Raw genomic sequence first — 27751 nt, 5'->3', positions numbered from 1 at the left:
TAGTAGAAGTATTCTCCCTAGAAGCGTTTTCAGAAGAATCACTTATCAAATGTTTCCTAAAAAAACACTACCAATCATTTTTCAATACTATAAGTGTTTTTTCATATCTTAAAAATTGTTTCCAAAGTTTTGCCAAACACCTATTTTTTTCTTTTTTCCAAAACAACTTTATATGTTAAAAGTGCTTCCTAAAATTACTATCAAACGGACTGCAAATGCCTTTCAAAAAAAAATTGTCGACTTTAGCCATGCTAGTAAACTAAAACTAACAAATTCTTTGTTAAATAGATCTAAATTTAATTAAGTTTCTAACTTCAATCCAACCCACTTTGATCATATGCACAATCAACCAATTTGTACCAACCTGATCAAATTTGAATATATAAACGTAATAAAATGAAATCCAATTTCAATCCAAGTTCAGAAAAATGGGTAGAATTGGGGTTTTATCGGACAACTTAGGTTGAGAACAGGGCCTCACTCAAATGCGCATCAAGTTAGATTGAACTCGGTTGATTCTTGAAGTGGCAAGAGAAAACAAAAGACAAAGATTAAAAAACAATTAGTCTTTCTTAAAAAAGCCAGTGAATGAGGTCATTCAATTTGGAAATCTTGGGCCAAACATCCAGCAACCAAACATTTATCAATACTTTCACCACAACTTGGTTAGCATTTGGACTCCCCAAGGAAATGAAGATTAATATTTTATCATATGTAAAGGACCAAACCATGGAAAGTTCAGCCATTGAAGAACATGGAAGCCACAGTTGTAATAGCAGCAGCTAATTATCAGTTTGATGTGATCATTTTTCAAACTTTTTGTAATAATTGATGAAAACAGCCGCTACTGTAAATTTCAGCAGAAACTCGGATTAATCATGACAGGGAAACCATTAAATTTCTATAATATATTCAGAAATGCCCTGAGAATTCCTCCAAAGTTCCTGCACTGAAGGATTAGGGAGCTCAGATTCATGAGAAAATTCGAAAAAGTCGTTAGAGGCTTTATATCTGGGCATCCATAGTCTAAATTACGGAAAGATTTCCAGAAAAACAACCACAAAATGTAAACTCTACCGACTTGGTTTTGTCGTCCCAGAACTGACAAGAATTGGCAATAATGTTTTTGACCTTCTTCATAGTCTTGGAGCAAAGATGAATCAAAGGCACACTGCGATTGTTCATAGAAACAGCTTAAGCAACCATTAGTGTACAAGAAACGAAGAGATTACAGCCTTCTTTCTTCAAACCCAACTTTATATCAAGGAGAATAAAACTTTTGCATTAGCTTTCTGATATTTCCTTTCATAATTTATACACTTCCATCAATTATCTGTAATTAAATGGACCTCGAGTGCCCTTTTGCAGCTAGTTTGGCAATGTCCACGAACCAATTGTTGAATGGCAGCTCCTGTATCCCACCAAAATCAAATTCTCATACTTTTGCACCGAGGAAGGACTACAAGAATGAAAAGAAAGGTCAGCAAAGAATGCTATAGGCGAGGTCATAGATGCATATATGTATACAATTTATATAGGTACACATTAATGTAATATCATGCATATAATCCAATTATAACTTGTGACATAAGAGAGAGAAAAGTGTATTATTTTCAATTATACTCTTAAAGTTCTAACCTCTCCGCATTTTTATTGCCTTAATTTATTGAGTCCATGAGCAAGCCAAAAGAGACTATCCATGATTTGTTTGTCCACAAACATGTCTATCTCTTCATGTGGGTATGGGGACACATGAGAGAAGGTGTTAGAGAGAATGATATACATTATGAACCTAAATCCTAACAACTTAAGATTCTACGAAAGTTGATTGTTCAACATAGTATGAAGGCAAGTTCAAAACCCTAACTCCTAGTTGCAAAACTAATTTCAATTGGACATTGCCCTTTGCTCATTTTGTTACTCAAGTTACTTCAATCTATCATTTGGTTAAATGACTTCTAATGATAGTCTCCTTATCGGAAATCAAACTCAAGACAATATTGATATCCATTTGCTATGATAAAATTAAATGAATCCAATAATCCACTATAGTCTAAAGTTGTGAAATATATCTTAAAACAAAGGACATGTTACAATTTTTTTCTGATGGTATTGAATTCAAAAAGTTTGTTGCAGAAGCAACGATGTGACCATGGAAGAAGCAAGGTTGAAGAAGGGGTCTCTTGTTGGAAGTTGTTTTGATGTGGAATCGAAGTCCTTTTAAATCTTTTTTGAGTACATTAAAGGTAAGTCAGTGGGGAAGATTGTTGAGAGGAGTTGGGGTTTTTCCTCTTGGATCAGATTTGGGGAGAGGGGTCTTTCTTGGCTCCTTGAGTGGGTGGAAGATTGCTGTGAAGGGAAGTTTAGGGAGCCTTTCAGAAGGTTGTGGAATAAAGGGGGAAAGGGCCACAAGTTGGAGTTGTGCTGCAACAAAACTGAAAGGTTTTTGTAGTGCCCAGCTGTGTGCGTAGAGGAAAAAAGGTTTTCTTTAGTTCCCCCAAAAGGAAAGGCTCCCCAAGGGGGTTGGAAGATTCTTGCTACAAGTCTTAGGAGCATTAGAGTAGTCCCTGTATCTAGACCTTTGGAGGAGTCAAAGGAGCCGATCAGGTGTTGGGAGGAAAAGAGAGGCGACAACCTATCTAAGTTTGCTTCCTTTGCAGAGGTGCTGAACAGAGATAAGAGGGAGTTGGGCAATGATGTGTGGATAGAAAGTGAGTCAGGGGAGGTTTAAGTAATTTGGGGTTCCTCAAGAAGTGCCTGGTGGGAAGGTGGGATGGTTCTTCAGACCGATTGCCAGCTCTGGACATGATGAATTTCTGCACACATCAATCTTGGCGTTTGAAAGGGGGTTTGAAGTTGTCTTTGTTAGGTGGCAATCTCATTTTATTTGAGTTTGAATCTGTTTCCAAGGTCGAAAGAGTTTCGATTTTGGCGTCTAGCTTGCTTAAGGGAAGAAGTTTGTAGCTTGACTGGTGGGAGCCGGAGGTTGGGTGCTTCAGAGAAGGCGCTTGCATTAGTGTAGTGTGGGTAAGGGTGATGGGTCTACCAGTGCATCTGTGGGGAAAAGAGTTCCTTAAAGGGTGGGTTATGCCTGTGGAGGTTTTATGCTGATGGACATGGAGACAGAGGAGAGGTGTCGCCTAAAATGGGCGAGTTACTCATTAAATCTAGTGGAAGAAAGGTGCCTACTCGGTTATTGGTTGTGGAAAGAGATGCTGTCCTTGTCGTCCGCTTGTGGGAATTTCCGCCACAGTTGTGGATGTCGGTTTCTAAGAGGAATTACAAAAGCCAAATGATAGGGAGAACAAGGAGGGATGCTTGCGCACAACTAGGAGAGTGGAGGGGAAAGAAGGGAGGCGTGATGCGGTAGACTTGCAGGCCAGAGCATTTGTCTAGCCGGCTTTGGGAGTTGTGCCCGGTCGCAGTGTACAAGTTTTGGAGGATCGTAGCAGTCAAAGTTGGTCAATAATTTGGGTGGGGCCTTTTTTGGGCCCCCTTGTGGGTCGCTGGGCTGGAGGGCTTTCATTAACGCGAATGATGGTGAGGCCCCTTCTTTCTTGGGCCGACCCAAATCCCCCTCTTTAAGTTTGTGCAAAGGGAATCAGCATTGGCTTCATAAGTCTAGGCCACTTGAAACCCAACCCATGTCTTTTGAAACATTGAGTATTAGTTTCATTTTAAGGGTACCTTTCGTTGGTGACACTTCATCCTCATTAGAGCTCTTCAACAATTTTCTCCTAAATGCAGCGGAGCAAGGGTCGGCAAGGTGGGTTTTGGGGGTGAATGAAGCCCTTTTGGCTAAAGCAATAGGCTTCGAAGGTAGGCCCACCCTTTCGACTCCTTCTTCATCTCCGGTTGGGCCTCCCGCTGTCATTGATGGATCAACAGGTAAGGCAAAGGCGATGCCTCCCTTGGAGACTCTTTCTTCTGGCTCTCAGTCGCTCTGAATGTTGCTCCAAGATGGAAGGTTGTTAGATCTTATTGGAAGTGAAGAAAAAGGTCCTTCGGTTACTTGTTGGTGGGTAGGGATGAGGATCTTGAAGTCAACAAAGCCTTGGAGGCTTGTTGCTTGTCACAGGGAGAGGAGCTTAGCTCTGCAAGTCTTCCTAGTAAGTTTGCAAAGTTCAGTAGTTTTTTGGGGTTGCAAGTGGTGGGGTTTGAAAAGGAAATTAATTCCCTTTTGAGGAAAATGGAATCAAGAAAAGGACATGAGGTTAAAGTCTCAAGGGGAAGTAGGAAATTTTCGTCTACTTGTTTGGAGAGGGAAATCTGAAAGCTTGAATGCTCGGTGAATTACAATTGTTCTCCCCTCTCAGTTAGGGGAAGGGTGGGGAGCAATAGGGTTTGAGTTCTTTCACTATGGGGTCGTTGTCTTCACTCACAACTTGTTTATTGGTTTTTGGTTACAGAAGGGCTCTCAGATGGCTTCTTATCCATCCAACATTTTACCTAGGTTTCTAAGGTGTTAGGGTTGGCTGCTATTGGGTGGTTTGTTTTTGCTCTACCCTTTTCTCTTGCTAACATTTAGGTCTTTTTTGTATAATTTGTGTGTACTTAGTTGTGTCTTTTGCTAGCGCTCTTTAATATATTCTCCTATTTACCCATCAAAAGGCAATAAATTTTTTCTGATGATCCTCCTCCTAGTGATCCAATAGACATGAACAATGGCATAAGGAGAAATCAATGATCATGACCTGATTATGGAATAGCATGATGGCATAGGGAGAAATCAATAATCATGACCTGATTATAGAATAGCATGAAACCTAGTATCAATGTTATTGGTATGCTCTTTGACACTGCCAAATGAATTTAGGAAATATTATGGGAAAGGTGCTCGTAAGATAAAAATATTTCAAGGATTTAAGATATGCAAGTATTTATTCTAGCACACAGATTTTATTAGTGAATATTATGGTCAAACAAGGTATGTGAGAGAAACTCAATGTGTATCACTATCATCCTATCATTAATGATATTGACTGTTACAAAAGCAACAAGAAGAATTCAGAGTAGTAAAGTTTCTCTCTAGTCTATGTCTAAGGTATTCTTGTGCTAAGATTAATACCCTCTTTCGTTAACAGTTACCTATCCTGAGTAGTGTCTACTCTTGCCTTCAACATGTTAATCTAGATTCTTTTGTGGAGTATTCTTCTATGGAAAACAAAGAAGTTGCAGCTATTGTTACTTCAACTAGTCATGAGAAAGGTGAATCTACAAAGCAAGTTAGAGGCTGAGATCTAGAGGGAGGACATGGTACATGTTGAAGATATAGATATCATGACCACTATGGTAAAATTATTCATATGTCAGAGAAATGTCAGATTTAAGTTTGGTCAAACTGTTTAGGCAAAGTCAGGTGGTTTGTGACAAAGTGGAGAACTCTTTCGAGCCCATGGTTTCCTCCTTTAGTAATGTTATACTCCTATCACGCTTACACAAGAAGAGTATACTTGTCTAGGTTCACACAGACTGCTAATTTGGCTCACTGAGGTGCAACAATTGCTTTATTTTCTGCTACCTTCCATTCTCCTTGGATTATAAATTTGAGAGCCTCTTCTCACATTACAAGTAAATCTTTTGGTTTTTTTGACCTCTCTAATTTTTCCATGCATTCATCTGTTATCCTGACTAATGGTTCTAAATCCTAAGTGCTGCAAGAAGGAACTGACTGTCCTGCCCGTAACTTCTCATTGTCCCCTATATCACATGTCTCTAACTTTCCTATGAATCTTTTATCTGTAAGCAAATTAACCAAGTCTCCTAGTTGTTCTGTAAAATTCTTCCCTTCCTATTCTGTACTTCAGGATCTCTCCACGAAGAAGGCAATTGGTGGAGGGCGTAAAGCTAATGAAGTTTATCACCGTATTGGCCCACCTCTTGCTCCAATTGCTCTACATACTTCTATTTCTTCCACCCAATGATTGTATTGATTGGATCACACTCCACTTAACATTCTTTAACTTATGAGATTTCCAGTTATATCAAAATCCTAGTTGCAGTGTCATACCTATGAGTTAGGCAAACATCATAGGTCTACTTTTCATGCTAGAATCAACAAGAGGAGTTTTAGTCCTCTTTCATCTTGTTCATTCAGACATTTAGGGTCCATGTCATGCTCCTAATGTTTTAAGATTTAAGGATCCCCTAAGTTTTGTTAATAATTATTCAAGAGTCATTTAGTTATTTTTCTTTAAAGATATATCAGAACTTGGTTTTGTAGTTCAGTCCCTGTTTCATGAAATAAAAACTCAGTTTGGCATGCCTATTAAAACATTTTGTTTTGATAATCCTTTGGAAGTCTTATATTTTTCTGTTTCCAATTTTTGTGAGAATAATGGGATTATTTATCAGACATCTTGCTATGACACTCCAAAGCAAAATGGAGCGGCAAAGAGAAGAAATAGACACCTTTTGAAAGTTGCCCTTTTACTGGTTTTTCATATGCAAGTTCCAAAAAGATTTTGGGGCAATGTTGTCCTTACTGCTTGTTTTCTCATTAATCCTCTCCCATCCAATGCCCTTAATAATCAATCCCCATTTTGCTATTTTATATCTATATCTTTCTTTGTTTTTTGTTTTATTTATTTATTTGGTTTTTGGTTTTTGGTTTTTGGTTTTTGTTTCTTTTCCTTCCTTTTCTTCATGAATATTTGCATGTGTTGCTTTATGCATTATGTGGCTACAAGTTCAAATACGCTTTCTCTTTGGACCACAAAGTGCATCTTCCTTGGGTATTCCAAACTCAAAAAAGGATACAAATGTTTTGATCCCACTTTAGGTAGATACTTAATTAGTGCAGATGCAACAATTTTTTTAGTGTCCCTTGGTTTTTCTGTTAAGAGGGTTGACTCCTGATACACAACTCTTGTTTTCACCTTCAGATCCTCCTCTTTTCATTATTCCTATACCTAAATTGGTTGTGTCATCAGCTCCCACTGTTCACGTGTCTAAGAAACTTTTGAAGCCTATACAAGAAGGAAAGTGGCCACAATTGAGATTACTCCGCTAGTGGAGCAACCCACCATTATAACAGAGGTTTATCTCCTATAACTAATCCTTTGACTTAATTTGATCCATCTCCTCGCCATTGCTCTTTGAACAGGTAATAGAACTGCTAGTCAGTATACTCTTTCTTTTTTTTCTTTTTTTATCAGAAACAAAATAGATGTATTAATAGAGAAAAGAAACATGAGAAGGATGAGAAATCCTCCCCATGAAATACAAGTCTGATCAAAAGAACTTAATAATAATAAACCTCCACTAACCAAAGAAGGTTATACAAGAGGTACAAAAGGCCGCTTGATCGAAATAACAAAGTAAACCTCCACTAAACCAAGGAGGGCTATACAAAAGAAACAAAAGGCCTATACAAGTAAAAGAATCTTGACCCTATAAACCCAACCCTAGGGTGTACATAACGGAAGCCATCCAAGCTGGATTACACTCAGAAAGAAACATAAAAATGAAGTTGATCCCACATCATCTCTGGTGTCTTTCAAATGTCCTCAAAAACCCTAGCATTTCTCTCTCTCCAAACAATCCACAACAGAGAGAGACATGCGATCCTCCAAAGGGTCTTACCTCTAATAGAATTCCCAAAACACTTGAGGAAATCACCAACATATCACAAATACTACTAAGCTGAACCCACTCCATCCCAGACCTTGATTTTGCCCATTTTTCTTGTCTTTTCTCAATCTTTTATTTTGTCTTTATCGACTATTGCCATTCTTAAGACTTATCAGGGGCCTTTCTCTCATCATGGTTGGAAAGTTGCTATAAAAAGGGGAGATGACTACTTCATGTAATTGTGGCACATGGGATTTAACTACTTTAAAAAAGGGGAAAAAAATTGTTGGTTGCAGGTGAATTTTTGCCATTAAACACCATGTAAATGATGCTATTGAAAGGTTAAAAGCACAACTAATTTGAAACTTTTTCACTGGTGGCTAGGCTTGTTAATTTCGTTGGTTATTCATTTTGATTGGCATTTATCCTAACTTAATGTCAAAATTGCATTTTTATACAATGATATACAAGAAATCATTTTTTTTTTCCTTTTGATGGCCAAATGAGATTATATTAAAAGTGCCTAACAAAAAAGGGGCGCACACCTAGAATACAAGAAGTATATATCTAAAAGGCAAAAAGAAACAACAAACAACCACAACCACATTCTAATTACTTTGAACACAACCACCTAGGCTTGTTGCTCAAGTGGAGTTAAGAAAGGTGTGTAAGTTGAAGAAAGTCATATATGGGCTGAAACACTCCCCTTGGGCATCTTTAGATAAGCTTTGTAGAGTACTAGTCTCTCTTGGCTTTTCTAGATACCATTAAGATCATCTAATATTTGTGAAGAATACAATTAAGTACATTGGTTCTAATTATTCATGTTAATGGTATACTCATGTATGGCAATACTTTGAGTGTGATTGAAGAGTTAAAAACACAGTTGAATAATACATTTTAAACTAAAAACCTGGGGTTGCTTAGATATTTCTTGGCCATTGAAGTTGCTCTTATTGCTTTTGTCTCAAAAGAAAATATATGTAAGATTTATTAAGACTAGTATGTTATGATCTAAACCTATAAAACACCTATGAATCCTAATGTGACAAGGTAGCTTGTGTAGATTATGTTGATACAAGAAGAATAGATGTCTCATTGGAAAACTCAAGTATTAGACTATGACTTATCCTAATATTACCTTTGTTATAGGTTATCAGTCAATATAAGGAGAGTCCTCAAGAAGTGCACTGGGATGCCTTTAGTTGCATTCTTAGATATCTAAAAGGGATAGTTTGAATGGGTATTTTATATAAGAAGAGCACTAAACTTAACATTTTCAATTATTCATCTGTTGAGTAGGTTGGTTCTAAATCTAACAAGCGATCTACTAGTGGGTATTGGTATTGTACTTTTGTGGAAGGGTATATGATAACATGGAAAAGCAAGAAGCAAAATGTTGTGGCCAAATATAGCACTAAGGGTGAGGTAGAGTATCATGCTATGGCCCATGCTGCTTGTAAGCTCATGTGAATAAAAAACCTTATCAAGGAATTACATGTTGAAACTAAGAAGCCTACGATTATGTTTTGTGATAATCAAGTCACTAAAAGTATTGCAAGTAATCTTATGTTTCATGAGCACACTAAACATATTGAGGCGGATTGTCATTTCATTTGGAAAATAATGATGATAAGTTATGTGATCACTTCTTATGTTAGAAGAGAAGACCAACTTGGAGACATATTTACCAAGGTCATTTTCCAAAAATCTGTTTTTATATATCTGTTCCAAGCCTAGAATTGAATATTTCTTTACTCCAGCTTGAGGGGGAGTGTAAAAGATTATTTGAGTGTATATTATTGTATTTTGAGTCTCAGGATTATTATAGGGGTGTTTTAGTTTATTATTTTCTAATTAATTAAAAAAAAAGGGAGAGGCACATTACTTCACTCATTCCTTGTTCTTTAACAGCACTAATGCAGAAAACCCTTGCAGATTAGTCACATTGTCAAGGCTTCTATCTCCCATTGTTTCATCCTTATCATTTATTTTCCTTATGGATTGCAAAGACATGTATATTATGCACACACCCATGTAGACAAGAACATCCACAATCAGCCACATTAAAGTCCTTTTCCGATCAATTTTCCGCTCACAAAACCATGATGGCAAATTAAGAGTTCAGGAGTGCAACCAGAGAATATACTCAATCAATATTCTGAAAAGTTCAAGAATGAAATTTTGGTGGGGGAAGTTTCCTTACATGTTTGAATTTATAAAAAAGACAACAGTAAGTTATTTGGAATAATAAAGTAGTTTCACAAATAAATCCAGAACCATTTGAATAGCTAAATGAGATTTCATCTAGCTAATAGCAGGCATGTGCCAAACTATCACCCATAAAAACTAGGAATTTTGATTATTTGGGACTCTAAAAAACTGCATAGCGAGGAGGTGGTAATAGGTTCATTTTCGGTCTCAATCAAGTTCACATTGGATGGATGCGAACCGTTATGGTTATCCGTAGTTTATGGGCCAAACAACACAGTACTTAGAAAGGATTTTTGGGTGGAGCTGTCAAACATTTTTGGACTTTCTTCCCTGTGTTGGTGTGTGGGTGGCGATTTCAATGTCACAAGGAGAAGTTTAGAAAAATTGAGAGGTTCTAGTTTAACCCCAAGCATGAAGGACTATGATAATTTTATAAGAGAATGTGAATTGATAGATTCACCTTTAAGGAGCGCACCATTCACTTGGTCAAACATGCAAGAGTATCCCGTATGCAAGAGATTAGATCGTTTTCTTTACTCTAATGAGTGGGAACAATTATTTGCTCAAAGTCTTCAAGAAGTTCTTCCTAGATGGACATCGGATCATTGGTCGATAGTCTTGGAAACCAATCCATCCAAGTGGGGCCCAACACCGTTTAGGTTTGAGAATATGTGGTTGCAACATCCTAATTTTAAGGAGCGCTTTGGAAGTTGGTGGAGAGAACTTCAAGGAAATGGGTGGGAAGGTCACAAATTCATGAGGAAATTACAATTCGTTAAGGCCAAATTGAAAGAGTGGAATAAGGCTTCTTTTGGAGAGCTAAATGAAAAGGAAAAAAAAAGTATCCTGTTTGATTTAACTAACTTTGATACCATGGAGCAAGAAGGGGGTCTCTCCCCTAAACTTTTAGTCTAGAGAGCTTTAAGAAAAGGGGAGTTAGAGGAGTTGATTTTGAGGGAAGAAATACATTGGAGACAAAAAGCTAAGGTGAAATGGGTTAAGGAAGGGGATTGTAACTCAAATTTTTTTCATAAAGTGGCTAATGGCAAGCGAAATAGGAAATATATCAAGGTGTTGGAGAATGAAAGAGGCCTAGTGTTGAATAATTCAAAGAGCATCAAAGAGGAGATCTTAAGGTCTTTTGAAAAGCTCTACGCGAGCCCTTCTGAAGAGTCTTGGAGAGTTAAAGGCTTAAATTGGTCCCCTATATCTGGAGAGAGTGCGTCTAGGTTGGAATCCCCTTTTACTGAAAAAGAGATTTCTAAGGCCATTTTTCAGTTGGATATGGATAAGGCACCGGGGCCTGATGGCTTTATCATTACAGTGTTTCAAGATTGTTGGGATGTGATCAAGGAGGATCTAGTGAGAGTATTTGCAGAGTTTCACAGGAGCGGAATTATCAATCAAAGTACTAATGTTTCCTTCATAGTTTTGTTACCCAAAAAAAACATGTCAAAGAAAATCTCATACTATAGACCTATTAGCTTGATCACTAGTCTTTACAAGATAATAGCCAAAGTGTTAGCAGGGCGTCTAAGAGGGGTACTTCATGAAACTATCCATTCTACTCAAGGAGCTTTTGTTCAAGGGAGACGGATTTTGGATGCAGTTCTCATAGTCAATGAGATAGTGGATGAGAAAAGACGATCAAGGGAGGAAGGAGTTGTCTTCAAAATTGACTTTGAAAAGGCTTATAACCATGTGAGTTGGGATTTTTTAGATCATGTGTTGGAGAAGAAGGGGTTTAGTCCTAGATGGAGGAAATGGATGAGAGGCTGTTTGTCCTTGGTATCTTTTGCAGTTCTAGTGAATGGAAACGCTAAAGGGTGGGTTAAGGCATCTAGAGGTTTAAGACAAGGAAACCCTTTATCCCCTTTTTTGTTCACTTTAGTTGTAGATGTATTGAGCAGGATGTTATTGAGAGCAGAGGAAAGAAATGCCTTGGAGGGTTTCAGGGTGGGTAGGAACAGAACAAGGGTGTCCCATTTACAATTTGCAGATGATACCATTTTTTTTTCTAGCACTCGAGAAGAGGATATGCTGAGCCTCAAGAGTGTTTTGCTAGTGTTTGGGCATATTTCTGGGTTGAAGGTTAACCTTGACAAAAGTAATATTTATGACATTAATCTTGAACAGAATCATCTCTCAAGGCTTGTGGCTTTTGGGATCCTGTGATTGAGAGGATCTCGAGAAGATTAGATGAGTGGCAAAAGGCATATTTATCTTTTGGAGGCAGGATAATTCTCATTCAATCTTGTCTCACCCATATGCCCTGTCACTTCCTATCCTTGTTTAAGATTCCCGCCTCAGTGGCAGCAAAAATTGAGAGATTGCAAAGAGATTTTTTATGGTCAGGGGTTGGGGAAGGCAAAAGAGATCATCTGGTTAGCTAAGATGTAGTGTGTAATCTGAAGGCAAAAGGGGGATTGGGATTTGGAAAGATTTCTATAAGGAATTTCGCTCTCTTAGGGAAATGGTTGTGGAGATATCCTAGGGAGGGTTTAGTTCTGTGGCATCAAGTCATTTTAAGCATTTATGGATCACATTCCAATGGTTGGGATGCCAACACTATAGTCAGATGGTCACATCGTTGTCCTTGGAAGGCTATTGCACAAAACTCCCAAGAGTTTTCCAAGTTTACTTGGTTTGTGGTAGGAGATGGGGAAAGAATTCAATTCTAGGAAGACTTCTGGTGGGGGGACCAACCTTTGAGGGTCTAATATCCAAGACTACTTAGAGTAGTCACGGATAAAAATACTCTTATTTCTTCAATTCTCGGCTCTACTCGCCCCTTCTCTTGGAACTTTAACTTTCGTCGTAACCTTTCTGATTCTGATATAGAAGATTTAGAATGCCTCATGCGGTCTCTTGATCGTCTACATTTATCACCTTCGGTTCCAGATATGAGATCCTGGTCTTTATCTCCTTCAGGATTTTTTACAGTCAAATCTTTCTTTCTTGCCTTATCCCAATTTTCTGGTTTGCCTCTAGTTTTCCCTACTAAGTTCGTCTCGAATTCTCAAGTCTCTTTCAAAGTCGAGTCCTTTGTTTGGTTAGTGGTACACAAGAAGGTAAATACTAATAACTTGCTACAGTTGAGAAGACCTTACAAAACACTTAGTCCCGACATTTGTAAGTTGTGCATAAAACATGGAGAAACAGTAGATCATCTTTTTCTCCATTGCTCTTTGACAACGGAGTTGTGGCACAGATTATTTCAGTTAGCAAAGACGGATTGGGTTATCCCAAGGAGCATCTTTGACATGCTATCTACCAATTTTAACAGTTTTGGATTTCTAAGAGAGGGATTGTTTTATGGCAAATTGCGTGCATCGCTTTAATTTGGGTGGTGTGGCGAGAAAGAGATGCAAGGATTTTTTAGGATAAAGCAAGGAATTCAGAGAACCTTTGAGATTCTATTCATTTCCTTGCTTCTCTTTGGGCTTTTTGTTCTAAGGTTTTTAAGGGGATTCCCCTTAACGTGTTACAACTTGATTGATTAGCGGTGTGTAATCCCAATGGGTTGGCCTAACCTAGAGAGTTTGCTTGTTTTTACTTTGTATTTTCTTGTATTTGATTTCTTGTAGTTTTGTTTTTCTTTGGTGAGAGGATTCCTCATCCTTCTCTTGTACATCCTTTTTATCAATATATTCCTTTGTCATTTCCTATCAAAAAAAAAAAAGAAGCTAGAGAGCTCAAAAACACATGGCTATCCCTATGCTAAGTTATTAGCCAGAAAACAACAAAAAATTAACAATATTTATCGACATTACAAACTCATTTTATGGAATCAAAAATAACAAAAGATACCAATTTCATTTCTTGAGTTCAATGCAGTTAAGAAAAATTATATAATGGTACAATAAGAAGGAAAATACACTACTCTGTAAATATTAAATTTTAAACAAACAGAAAAATCACTTAAATAAATCCAAGAAATAGAAATAGAGCTAAGAAGGTAACGACATCCTTAAAAAGTGTGCCTTGATATGAGCATAATAACAAACTGCAAAACCACTTGAATAAATCCTTGAAGAACGAGGGATTGGGAAAAGGGAATCAAATCCTGTAGGTTTGAAGCTACATTCAAAGAATCAGCATTAAGACAATTAGTATGAGCTTCCATCTTCATAATGATACTGGTATTTTGTGGGAAGGACCTTTCATCCTTCTCTTGAACTTTACTATTATCAATATATATTTTGTTTATGATAAAATAAATAAATAAATAAATAAGGATACTGGCGTAGATTAAGAAATAGTTTTCAAAGGCCCCTGGGGCTAAGGCTAGGCTCAAGGACAATGCCTCAAGGCATAACCAATAGGCTCATAACCCAACATGTAGGGACAGTGTTAGACATTCACCTTAACACACTAAAAAAAGACTTCTCTTTGAAATATCGTTTCCAAGTCCCAATCAAATATAATCCTTGATGAATAGATGGGCTTAATACCATTTCTCATCTTTTCTTTTTCTTTCTTTTAATTGCTTTGTGGGCTTGAAATTCCTAAAACTTCACATCAATGACTTATTTTTAACATTAGATTTATTCCTAAATATTGAAGTAACACTCACCAAAAATAAGTTATGTTTGGATTTGATCAAATCAAAATATGAAAAATTGGCATTTCCATGAAAAGATTGAGTTGCAATGTAGTCCAAGTCAATTCTCACCAATCCAGTCCATGAAGACTGAAATTTTGAAGAAAGCACTAAAACTGCATTTGAAGAGGACTCATCCAAGTTGTTGGCTAAGGTGTTGGCCAATAGAATTAAGAAGGTGATGGGGAAAGTGATTTCGAGTCCCAAAATGCCTTTGTGGAGGGTATTTGTAGAATCGGTTTTAGGGTGGGCAATGGGCACAGGGTGCAATGGTAATCATTTGTGCTAGTCACACAAAACCTTAAAACATCTCAAGTTTGTTTATGTGATTCTACTAATGGAAATGTCAATTCAGCAGTACAATAGTAAATTTATTAACAGCATAGACAACATACATACCTATTACTTAACATCCTGCAAGCCAATGACAATCACAAACAGTCAAAGTGGTAACAAGGCTAAAGAATCAGAAAATTATCAAATAGTTTCTCATCATGCCCACAATGAGAATCAGCTGATGTCTTTTAACCAAAAGGTTGTGTTTACCTTGACTCCAGTTGGAGTGTTTCCTGGCTTAGTTGTAGTTGTGCTCCCAAAGACTTCTGGAGAATTTCCAGGCTTAGTGGTAGTAGTGCTTCCAAAGCTGAAATTTAACTTCTTAACTGCAGGTTTTAATATTTGGAAAGAGCACATTAGAGTGTCGTCCACACTCATCATGGCACCAGCATTATCAAACTCCCCACAATAATTAGGCGCCGAAAATATGGTTACAAGTTGCCGGTTTGCAAAGAATTCATAACCATCCTCTACAACCTGCAAATTAATTTTATCTTAGAAAAACCTCTATGAAAATTGAAGTCCTAATGAGTGATAAGTAATAAGCTCCTCACATCCATTACAGTCAAATCTTATGTAGAATAAGCCAATGCCAAGAACATGGTTATAACTTGTAAGTGAAGAAATGAATCTTCTTAAAGGAAATCTTTACTATTAAATATTGGGAATACCAATGACAGACATGTTTTGGCTCCAATCAGTATATTCTCTACAATCCTACAAGTAGTAGAGTAGATGATATGAACTCAACTGCTTATAATATAGGTATGAAATAAACAACTACTGACAATCAAGTTTGATACCTGATGAGCACGACAAACAAGGTCCAGATCATGCTTCTCAAGAAACTCTGTCACTTTGTCAGGGCCGAATGTATAAGAAACTCCCCTGTCATTCATTCCCCAATCTCGAATATCGTTACTGGGATCTGACCAGAGAAGATCACAGAGCAATCCGGTGTCTGGTACATCAGTTGGGCGTTGTAAATTTCTAATCTGATCCAAATTATGCAAATCAGGGGAAAGTCCCCCATGCATGCAGAGAATTTTATCATCAATCCGGGCTGCCACTGGCAGACAATTAAAACAATCAGTGAAGATCTTCCACAACCTGACATTAAATCTTCTCTTACACTCTCATAAAATCCGTATATACGGTTTATAGATGCACATTCATGGTTTCCTCTCAAGAGGAAGAAGTTTTCAGGATATCTTATTTTATATGCAAGGAGAAGACATATAGTCTCTAGGCCTTGCTTGCCGCGATCTACGTAATCCCCCAAAAATAAGTAATTGGCTTGAGGAGGGAATCCACCATAGTCGAAAAGCCTTAAAAGATCCGAATATTGACCATGTATATCACCTGGGTGTCAAAAAGAAAATATGTCAAATACATTGCCAAAGTTGTCTTTTTTTTCCATTAACACCAATGTCAGATCATATGATGAAAGAACCATGTATTCCACAGGTCAGTTTAATGCTGTCATCACTTGTCAACTGGGAGGAGCAGATGTGCATCCATTGGAACACACATAGGGAAATGAGAAGTTCAAAACAAAAAACTTCAGAGCTATATCATGCAACCAGCACAAAATATGTAGAAATTCCAAGCTGAAGCATTAGCTAGTTAAGCAGAAAACTGATGTACTTGCCAATCTTAAGTATCACAAGTCACAACAAATTTTCTAACTTTTCACAAGCAATACCAAATTGGAAAAATATGATCCTGCAATAGCAATTACACACTTGGCAAGCAAAAAAGATTTTTCCATGTTCACTTATAGAACGTTGCTGGACTGCCAAGGCATATAAAAAATCACTACAAAACCCCTATCAGGAGTGGGTGAAGCCACAAAGCCAACAAATTACCAACAAGAAGAAGAAACTCATGGACATGCTTCAATTTCCAACAAAGCTCCAGACCCAGTTTGTTAAAGATCCCCTTCTGCACATATGGACCACCAGGATTACACTGATGTTCCAAAAGAACCACCAATCCAAGTAATTGGGACAATCAGATGTCTGCTGATTCCAACAAATTAATAAATAAATAAAATCTCTTCCATATAAGAAAAAGTCAAATTTGAAAATAAAATATCTCTTAACAGTTTTTTTTTTTTTTTGTTAATAAAGTTACTTTTCTCTAATAACATTCTACTTCATGCCAAGTTGACATATAACTTGAGTCATTTCCATGTCTGTTTAGGACTTAGGATATAGTGTATCCTATTTCCGCTACAGCCTGAATTTGAGTCATTTCCATGTCTGCAGGGATCTCCATACAACAGGCAGCTCAGGAAAGTCTCTCACAATCTCACATATCTAAAAGTAACCAAGATAAAACTAACCTTTTCTCTACTAACCTAACCCCATTTAAAAGGCAACAAGAAAATGTTAGTGAAATCTCCAGTGAGGTTGCTGAAAATCCATCCAATCTCAATAGACCAAAGGAGAGAAGTGTTCCAATATGGAAAAGAAGAAAATATGCAGTGGAGCACTCTAAGCTATGTCTTCCCAATGGGATGGGGAAATAAGCTAGTAGGGCACTCCAAGATAACGAGGAAATATGCTAGGTGCCAGCAGGCCACTCCAAGATATGTCTTTTATTATTATTATTATTATTATTATTATTAGAAGCAAACCATTCTTGATATGAATATCACATACAAACAAAAGATGGGAAATCCTTGCAAAAATATAAAAGATGATTAAAAGAAGAGGAAATACCTAACAGAAGCAGAACGTTCTGTAAATCAAAGACGAAACAAGAGCACGTAAAATATAGCGACAATATACAATTTAAAGGGATAAAAAATCCCTTACAAAAGAAACCAGCTGGTTGACTCCATGTTTAGCCGATCAATCAAAGGGACCAAGAGAAGGAATCCAAGCTGCTAACTAGGTCTAAGATTTGATGGAGCCACACATTGTGCTTCCAAAGACCTCTCTTTGACTTAGTCACTCATGAAATCACCATGGCAGAATCTCCCTCCACCAATAAATTGGAAAGATTCAATGCCCTAGCCTGTAATAACCCTCCAAAAGAGCTAAGATCTTGCCACATTCCTCTCCTAGTTGTTTTGAGAAGGATCTCAACATTGTACCATGGTGATACCTAATTACATTTCCAATTCCCAACTAGCTTGGGTTGCCTAGAGCACACCCATTGAAGTTTAAGTTAATCAAAGCCACTAGCAGTGAAGCATACACTGAAAGTATCTTACAGCCTACCCTCTTTGGCTTGCAAACCATGTTCTAATTAACCTATAGAATGTTCAAGAAGCACCCTCAAAAGATATAGAGGAAGAAACCCAGGAGGAATAGTAAAAATGTATCAAATCCCAAACAGATTCTAAGGTCCTCAATTTATTGTAAAAAATTATGGCATTCCTCTCCCTCTAAGTTATTCATAAACAAGGTAAGGCAAGCCATACGCCAAAGTTACTTCAGGAGTATCCTCAAATCCTCTAGAAGATATAAGTAACATATTTGTCACACCCTTAGGAGTAGCCTAATCTATCCCAGCAAAGTCAAAGGATTATTACTCTTTAGGCACATAACACAATGATCCAAGTTGAAATCCTTGAAAAGCCTCCCGATTGTAGCAAATCATTGGTGCTTACTTCCTTATTAGCCACCAGTCATGAAAAAGCCTTAACCTTAAAAGGGACTTTGGATTTCCAAATGAAGATGGCATGAAAAGAAGGGTCCAAAATTGAAGAATTAGAAAGAGCTAAAAGAAAGACTTCATAGAAAATAAGTCTAAGGAAGTTGATTACCAAACTCTCATCTGGGATTGAAAGCAATAAATATACAAGGATAAGAAAAGACATGAGAAGGTCAGGCTTGCTAATTTCTTGATCAATGAGGTTGCAATGAAAATTGAAGTTCCAATCCAAACAGGAAGAAGAATCATCCAGAATGGATGAAAACCTCTAACTCCCATAGTTCTGAAAAGGTTAGGAAATTGAGGGTAAAGTGGCTAGTCCCTTCACCACAAGTATTCCCAAAAATGAAACTTTGTACCATCACTAACAAAAAAATAAGTACAATTGGAAAAATCAGAGAAAACTTATGAAACGGCTTTCCAAGGGCATTACTAGAACTACTTGTGATAGAGACAAGTGGCAGCCACCTTTAAAAGTTTATTAGAGGCGCAAAGGAGTGGGCTCTAAGGCCCAAGCTTTAATTTGGCACTCTCTGGATGATAATGGGCTTAGTTGGGATCTTATATAAGTCAATATGGGTTCAGCCTAGAAAGTACTTTCAGAAATTAAGTTATGGGCTTAGTCAATGGTTATAAGTTACCATTTTCAGTCATTATTATTGTCATTTTCCAACAGTCTTTAATGTGGTCAGTAATCAGTCCAAGTTTGTCATTTTCAAGTTGCAATTACTGTGTCTAGTTCCAAGGAGTTATAAGTCCCTAGAAAAGTCTTATATGGTAGTTGATTAGTATTTTGGAAGGAATCAATGAACGAATGAATTTTCAGCAGCCAATTTTTTTTTTTGTTTGTGTGATGCAAAGAATACATTTTGTGAAGCCTAAGGTTTCTAGGAGTGATTCCTAAGGTCCTTTCAATTATTGTCTCCTACTATTTTACTTTCTGTACTGCATCAACTTGACTAGAGTGTTACCATTCCTAACAGTGGAAGTATGTCCATAAAGATCATCATAAAACATTATTTTTTTTTTTTTTTTGATAAGTAAACAGGATATGCATTAGAAAAGGCTAATCGCCACAGAGCATATAGGGAGTATACAAACAGCAAAAGCCTCAAAAGAGAAAAAGGACCAAAGAGAACTACCTCCCCTTAAGTGGAAGCTATCCACTCCAAAAAGCCTATAAGGGAGAAAGACTCCTCACCTAAATACACTTTGGCCCAATTCCACAAATTACAGACAAAAGAATTCTTAATTCTGAATATTCAACTCACCCCCCCTAAAGGCTAACCTATTCCTCTCCTTCCAAACCGTCCAAAAAATACATAACGGAATGGATTTCCAAATCTTTTTCCTTTCTTCCCTACAAATGAGCCCCTCCAAGAGATAAGAGTCTCCTTTACAGTTTCTGGGAGGACCCACTTAACATCTATCAACCCAAAAATAATGTCCCATAGGGCTCTAGTCACTATACAGTGTAAAAGAATATGATTTACATTCTCTTCTGCACAACCACACAAAAAACAACAGTTTGGGAGTTGCACCCCTCTTATCTGTAGTCTATCCAGAGTAAGCACCTTCCCCCACGTAGCCTCCCAAGCAAAAAAGCATACTTTAGTTGGCACCCTATCCACCCATATTCTCCTTGTGGGGAATATTGTGGCATTAGGCTTGTCTAGCAGCTTGTAAGCTTCTTTGACTCTGAACAAACCCTTTCTTCCCTGTCTCCACATAACTGAATCATCCTCCATGGAGGGCCTATGACCCCTCAAAGTCTGAAGCAACTCCCCAACCATATCCAACTCCCAATCATTGAAGTCCCTCACAAAGACAAGATTCCAATCTCCTTGGCCCGAATCCTGATCCCACATCTCCTTAATCGTAGCATCCCTATTCACAGCAAGGACAAAAAGATGATTGAAGCATTGGGACAACGGAGTGTCAGTGCACCAACTATCTTTCCAAAATTTGATTTTGGAGCCCTTTCCAACTATAAAAGCCAAGTTTTCCCAGCACCAATCCGCTTCTTTCATAATCTCCTTCCAGACCCCTACTCCAACCGCCCCAATAGCCCTCTTTGACCTCCAACCATAAACCTCTTGCCCATATTTCGAAATGATCACTTGTTTCCAAAGATTATCCTTTTCACAAGCAAACCTCCAAATCCTTATTCCTAGCCCTCCCTTGTGTTTTTCTGTACAGACCGCATCCCAATTAACCAAGTGAACTTTTCCCTCCATGTTTCCTCCCCCCCATAGGAAATCTCTTTGGGTTTTCTCCACTCTCTTAGCAACAGACTTCGGCATTCGGAAAATAGACATTTGGTAAATTGGCATGCTAGCCAAGGTACTTTTATGAGAGTGATCCTCCCCCCTTTGGAGATGTACTGTCTTTTCCACAGCGCAAGTCTCCTCCTGACCCTCTCTTCCACTCCATCCCACATAGAAGAAGCCCTAGAGGGAACCCCTAGGGGAAGGCCCAAATAATGAGAGGGCAAAGACCCCACCCTGCACCCTAACTCAGCTGCCAACTCAAGAATTTCCTCCACTTCTCCAACTGGAATAATTTCGCTTTTGGCTAGATTGATTCGAAGACCCGAAGCCGCTTCAAACCAAAAAAGTATCCAGCTTAGGTGAGAAACTTGCTCTTTGTTTGCCTCACAAAACACAATCGTGTCATCAGCAGAGAATAGGTGGGAAATATTCAAGGAGGTTCTACTACCACCCCGAATGTTGCATCCTGAAAGAAATCCCCCCTCCACCGCTCTGCGGATAAGGACGTCCAGAACTTCCATTCCCATAACAAAGAGGTAAGGAGATAGAGGATCCCCTTGGCGAAGCCCTCTAGTGCTAGGGAAGAACCCAGCTGGCACTCCATTGACAAGAATAGAGAATTTGGCAGAGGACACGCAGCTCCACATCCATCCCACCCACTTGGTCCCAAAGCCCATTTTTTGAAGGACTTTCATTAAGAAATTCCAATTGATACAGTCATAAGCTTTTTCTATATCCAATTTGCAAATAAGGCCCTTTTCTCTTCTCTTCTGCCACGAATCTATCACCTCATTAGCAATTAAGGACGCATCCAAAATTTGTCTTCCCATTACAAAGGCATTCTGAGCAGTAGAGACCACCTTGCCAATCACTTTTTTGAGCCTATTAGCTAAGACTTTAGCCAAAAGTTTATAGAGCCCCCCCAACAGGCTGATAGGCCTAAAGTCTCCAAGATCCTCAGCCCCGCTTTTCTTAGGTATTAACACCAGGAAAGTGTTATTGAGGCTCCTAACAAAGGAGTTATGCTCATGAAATTCTTTAAACATCTCCATGATCTCCTCTTTGCAAAATCCCAAGCATTTTGCCAAAAGGCTACAGTAAAACCATCCGGGCCTGGGGCTTTGTCCCCATTCATCTCCATCAGCGCCGAGTGAATCTCAATCTCTGCAAATGGGATTTCCAGACTCTCTGCTTCTTGCTAGCTGATGCAACCCACCTGAACTCTACCAATATCCGCCTGCCAGCCCATATCTTCAGTGAGCAACTGCTGAAACGAATTCACCACTCCTTCTCTCACCTCTTGCTCCTCTACTAGCCACTCCCCATTAACCTTAATTTTGTCCGTAGCGTTGTTTCTTCGATGAGCACTAGCCATTCTATGGAAGAACCCCGTATTTCTATCCCCCTCCCTTAACCAAATCTCCCTTGAATGCTGTCTCCAATGTGCTTCCTCCAACAGGACCCATTTTTTAAAGGAATCTTTAGCTTCCTTTTTTAACTCAGCTTCCTCCACAGTCAAGATTCTCTCACTTTCCACCCGATCCCAAAAATCTACTTGTTGTAAGGCTGAGGCTTTATTAGTTTTCAGCCTCCCAAACACCTCTTTGTTCCACACTTTCAACTTCTTTTTTATTTCTTTCATTTTAACAGCCAGTCTATAGCTAGCGCTGCCCCTGATATCAATTTCCTGCCACCAGGTTCTAACAATATCATTAAACCCCTCAACCTTCAGCCACATATTTTCGAATCTAAACGGGGTTGGACCTCTTCTTATTCCACCCCCCTCTAACACAATTGGAAAATGATCAGAAATTGGCCGAGACAACCTGCCCTGAGTGACTCCACTAAACTGATCTAACCAGCTGGGGGAAACTAGAAATCTATCTAGTCTCGCCCACGCGTGATTATTGAGCCCCCCATTCCAAGTGAACTCTCCCCCCTGAAGGGGCAGGTCCACCAGCTCAAGATCATCCACAGTCTCTGCAAATCTCCGCATGGCTGAGCTGATTCTTCTTTGGCTGCTCCTTTCTTGCTGAAACAGAGTGATATTAAAATCCCCACCGAGACACCAGGGATCATCCCAAAGGCCTCTTATTGCCCAAGTTCTTCCCACATACCCTCCCTTTTCCACTTTGGTAAAGGGACCATATACTCCCGTAAAAACCCAAGTAGCCCCATTTTCTATGGTCTTGAATCTACAAGACAAAGAAAACTGACCCTCCTCCCAATCCAGGATATCCAAAACCCGCTTGTCCCACCATATCAGAATGCCACCCGCAACCCCTTCCGCATTTAGAGCTCTCCAGTCTAAGAATCTCCCCAAACCCAAACTTCTCACAATACCCTCCGACATCACCTGAATCTTGGTTTCCTGATACACATTAATCCACCCTCTGTTTCCTTATATAGTTCTTAATAATTTTCCTCTTAGAGCTGTCATTAGCTCCCCTCACATTCCAGCTTATAATCTTCAGCTTCATTGAGCAACTATCAACTGATTCCCTTTGCCCTGAGAAGGACCTTTCTGCTTAATCCCCCCCTCGTAATTGACAGAACATTCCAGCCTCTTTAGCTCCCTTTCAAACTTGGACTTTTCCAAAAGTTCTTTGCTGTGAATCTTTTCCCGCCTCTTTCTGATTATAATCAGAAAATTCAATATCTCCTTTTCCAGCCCCTCCGTAGAAAATCCCAAAAATTGACTAAATTTTGCTAGACTACATTCCTCCCATAAATCCTCTTTCTCATTTTCGGTATCTTGAGAACCAGAGACACCAGTGTTCTCCTCCTTACCCCTAATCTTATCTCTGGTTTTGTTGTCCTCTCCCAACTTCCAGGATTCATTTTCATTCTCCACGTTCCCCTCATAAACTGTTAACCAAGTTGACACGTCCCCCCTTAATTCCTCCACAATTCCCCCTGGGCGATCGAAAGACTCCCCTCCGGAGCCCGATCAAAATTAGAAAAGAGAAGAAGAGTAGCTCCCATAACCCGTTGTCCTTTAGAATGGGAAAACGGGACATACCTTTTAGCTTCCTCTTCCAACTCTCGATCAGTCTTTGACAAGCCCTCATCCCTCTGTCCCCTTCTAGGCTCCTCTGGCATCCAGCTCGTCAAAGGATCCTCTGAAATGGGTCCTTTTCTGGATCTAAAACAGCCCAGAAGACCATCCTTCTCTAGTGGAATAGTTGGGCCCTCCCTTACCAGGCCTTCCACCTCAACTTCATGATAGCAGCCCAGATCAGCAGCCCAATTACTTGGGCCTGCCTCTGAATCACTAGCCACCTTTGATTTGTTTTTTAACTTTCGGCCCAAAGGCCCGTCTATTTTGGATAGCCCACCCTCTTTCTGCAATTCATTAAGGCCCATACTTGGTTCACATGCAAACGACCCAGCCACTCTACCATCTGAACAGACCCCATCCCAGATTGCCGGACCATGGATCAGGGTCCTGGGCCCTAGACCCGGCCCATTCTCCTGCAAAACACTCCCATCATCTGGCAGGTGCAGTTCCTCGTTTCATGCGACTACCAATTCCTTCCCCACGCGCTTCCCCGCGCGTGATTGCGACTCACCCCTGACCTCAGTTCTCCTTCTATTGTCCGACGCAGAAGATAACCTTCTCACCATCGGCCTAATCTCCCACCACAATGCCACAGTGTATACCTCTTCCTCTACCTCAATTTCTAACATACTTGGTCTAAAATCTCCTCTTATTTTGACCAATATTCTAGCCCATTGAATCTCCCCCATCGTCCTTGTGCGCTCGTCAATGTCTACAAATCCCCCACATTCCTCCCCTATTTTCTTCAAAACCCCCGAGCTCCAAAGCGAAATTGGAAGGCCGAAGATTTTAACCCAAGCTTCCTGTTCCATCTCCTCCTCTGCCCGACATCCCATCTTTGGATTCCATGGATCCAACCCTAAATGGACTCCTCCCATCAGTCTGCTCCCCGAGGAGACCACTCGGTGTGCCTCACTTAGATCTTCAAACTCCAACAGAGCCTTACCTCGTTCCAGCTTGGCCAGCCCTAGCTTGCCTTTTAGGCCCCAAGACTGCCCAGAGACTTCCCAACCTCTCCAGATCGTCTTCTTCCCTTTTGTTGGACCAACTCGCGACAAGGCAATGCTCCAGCTTCTGTAGATTGCCCGCAATCTCCTCCTTAGAGACCTTCATCTTGACTGAGTTGAAGCCATCCCGATTTGATCTTGTGACTGCTTCTACATATGATTTCGCCAGGGTAAATTTTCCGATAGTCCTTACCTCCTGCAAATCTGTCCTTCTACCAACTATCTCTTCCATTTGACGTACCATCTCCGCCATAGCCGTCCATCCTCTTTTATCTCTCCTTCCTCTCGGTAAGAAGATGCAATACCATTTTCGATCCAGATCCACAACCCCCAACCTTAGGAAGCCACCCGCTCTGTTGAAACCCCGAACCAATGTAAACAGTTTGCCTCTATCTTTCCACTCCTTTTCCCATCTCCCTTCTTTCTCGTCTCGTATACAATGATTTAATCCCTCCTTAAAGAGCCCTAAGCTTTCCAGCCCTAATCGAACCCATGACGCTACCCCCCGCTTCTTCTCCACGATGCGAATCTGGCTTTTCCCTTTCTTAACCTCCAGGGCAAGCTCGAAAGTCTTGGATTCCACCGTGAAGCTTCGCGTTCGTCTCGCCGGCGCCTTAGCTAATCTAACAGAATCAATCTAATGCATTAATTTGCTGCAACATAGTTTTTACATTATGGAACATAGTTTTAACATAATGGTGCTCTCATTTCTATGATACAAACTGTCTCCATACCCAACACAAATTTTCCAAAGTCAGCACAAATTTCATCACAAATCAAAGCAATTGAACATGAGCCATAAAATTAAAATACCTAATTACACAAAAGCAATTCAATCCACAGCTATCGTATAGACTTCATGAACAAAACCAACAAAGCTCAAAAGTTTAAAACACTTAATTTCAAGATCAGCAATTCAATCAAAATTCAGCCAAAACCCAAAGCAAAATTTCACCCAAAAAAAAGAGGCAAATAATGGTTCAAAATTTAAACACACTGTACTAAATTAAGCAAACTTAACCTACTGCCATGCACCCATAAAAAAGAATAAATGAAACACCAGTTGTGAGTTCGTAAAATCAACAAAGGACAATCCAAATTATGTCATTCAACCCAAACCAAGACACAAATTCGTGAAAACAAAAATAAAATTAAAGAAAAATAGAAAGAAAAAAAAAATGAGGTATAACCCACTGTACTACTTTTCCTACTAATTCAGAAAACAAACATAGAATGTCACAACATAAGCAATTTAATCCATGCCCAAAAACCACACACATTGGTTCATAAAATTAATACATCATAACCAAATTAAGCAAATTTAATTCACACTCAGAACACAATTCACCAAAAAACCCATTATGGGCACACAAAATCAGCAACTTATGTTGCAAACTAAGCAAATTTAATCCATACCCAGAATACAAATTCACCAAGAACCCGGCATGAGTCTATAAATTCAGTACCCTACATTCGAAACTAAGCAATTTAATCCCTACTCATGACTCAACTTCACCCAAAAGGAAAGAAAAAAAAAGACATATAAAGAAAAAAAAATTGGGTTTCACAAAAGTACCGCAAATCTTGATGGGTGCACATAGCTCCAACAAATTGGGCTGTTTTAAGAAAATCTCCCTAGAAACTACACAGAGTTGCCGGATCTCTGACTCCGATAACTGCACCTGCTTCCCGGGTCGAAGACGAACTTCGCGAAGCCGATTGATTATGTCGTCGAGAACTGAAGGGTCCATTTCACGATCACCACCACCGCCGCCGCCAACGCCACCAAAGTCAACCTCTCTCTCGAAGCTGTAAAAGAAATGGAGTACGGGAGAGAGAGGAGACAGAGAGAGAAAGAAGTGAGAAAGCTACGTGCCTTGGAGATGAGCAATTTTGGGCCTGGTCGTTTTGTGATTAGGAGGGTGTCGTTTTGAGAAGGTTTGAAGCATTCGTCGCTATGAGTGTGGGAAAAAGCGGACACTGGCTCTTTGGAGGAGAGAGAAAGAGAAGCGCCCTGACCTAGAGAGAGACTGAGTGTGTCTTCGGGTTCCCTGCAGTTCCTCGGTGTCAGTTTTTGACCTCGACGATCCTTGACAAAGTCATCCCAATTTAAAAATATAACTTATTTTTCAGATTTTTTTCTAAAATAAAAAATTTTAAAATAATTCTAACAACCAAATCTATTTTTATTTTTATTTTTGGAATTTTATAGTAGAAATTTTAAAAAATAGAGATATAAAAATTCTTCATTCTCAAATTCTTTTAAAGTTAATATAAAAAAAATTTATGTTTACCTTACTTTTTGTTTTCATTTTCTAAGAAAATAGAAATAAGTTAGAGTATATGTATGGATATTTAAGGTCTATATGTTAATTGTTTTTTGAGAAAAAAAAAATAGAAAAACATATTTAAAAATTAAAAATAGAAAATAATCTTATGTTGTTAAAAACAAAAAATACGTTATTTTGTGAAAATATATTTTAACCATTTTTAGTTGTTTTTTTAAGATTATTTTTAAAAATAATTAAAAGAATGATTAAAATTAAAACATTTATTTTTAAAAAATATCTTAAAATATAAAAAAATATGATAAAAATATTTGAAGTTCTCAAACAAACTTTTCTTCCATAAAATAATTTTTAAAACATAGTTCTCAAAAACAATTTTTTGAAAAGGTTTCAAAACATTTTCCAAATGTATTGTAGGATTGTTTGGTTATGTTTTCTAATGTTTGTTTTTAAAAATTATTTTTAAGTTAAGTGTTTTATAAAAATAAATATGTATGATAAGTTGTTTTGCAAAATAATTTTTAAAATAAAAAACAAAAAACTTGTTTGGATAAGTTGTTTTTAAAAATAATTTTTTTGTTTTGATTTTATAAAAATATTATAAATTCAATTTATATAATATTAATTAAATTTAATTCAAGTCTCACTAAAATGAAAATATTTTTATAATGACAAATAAAGTAAAAAATAAATAGTTTTTAGTAAAACATAAATAGTAACATTATAATAAAACC

General features: G+C 38.4%; 1 protein-coding gene across 1 annotated transcript; it reads right to left on the bottom strand.

Moving 5' to 3' along the window:
• Nucleotides 1-975: 975 nt before the first annotated feature.
• On the bottom strand, nucleotides 976-26781 carry LOC117930245 (serine/threonine-protein phosphatase PP1-like). The gene is given in 5 exon segments (XM_034850802.1): nucleotides 976-1459; nucleotides 14936-15202; nucleotides 15529-15863; nucleotides 15866-16087; nucleotides 26306-26781. Coding segments are annotated over 5 exon segments (1023 nt in total). The 5' UTR covers nucleotides 26481-26781; the 3' UTR covers nucleotides 976-1435.
• Nucleotides 26782-27751: the final 970 nt, after the last annotated feature.

This window comes from Vitis riparia, chromosome 14 (assembly GCF_004353265.1).
Source record: "Vitis riparia cultivar Riparia Gloire de Montpellier isolate 1030 chromosome 14, EGFV_Vit.rip_1.0, whole genome shotgun sequence".
Taxonomy (NCBI): Eukaryota; Viridiplantae; Streptophyta; class Magnoliopsida; order Vitales; family Vitaceae; genus Vitis; species Vitis riparia.
The sequence above is the reverse complement of the archived record's forward strand: the minus strand, read 5'-3'. Positions and strand labels throughout refer to the sequence as shown.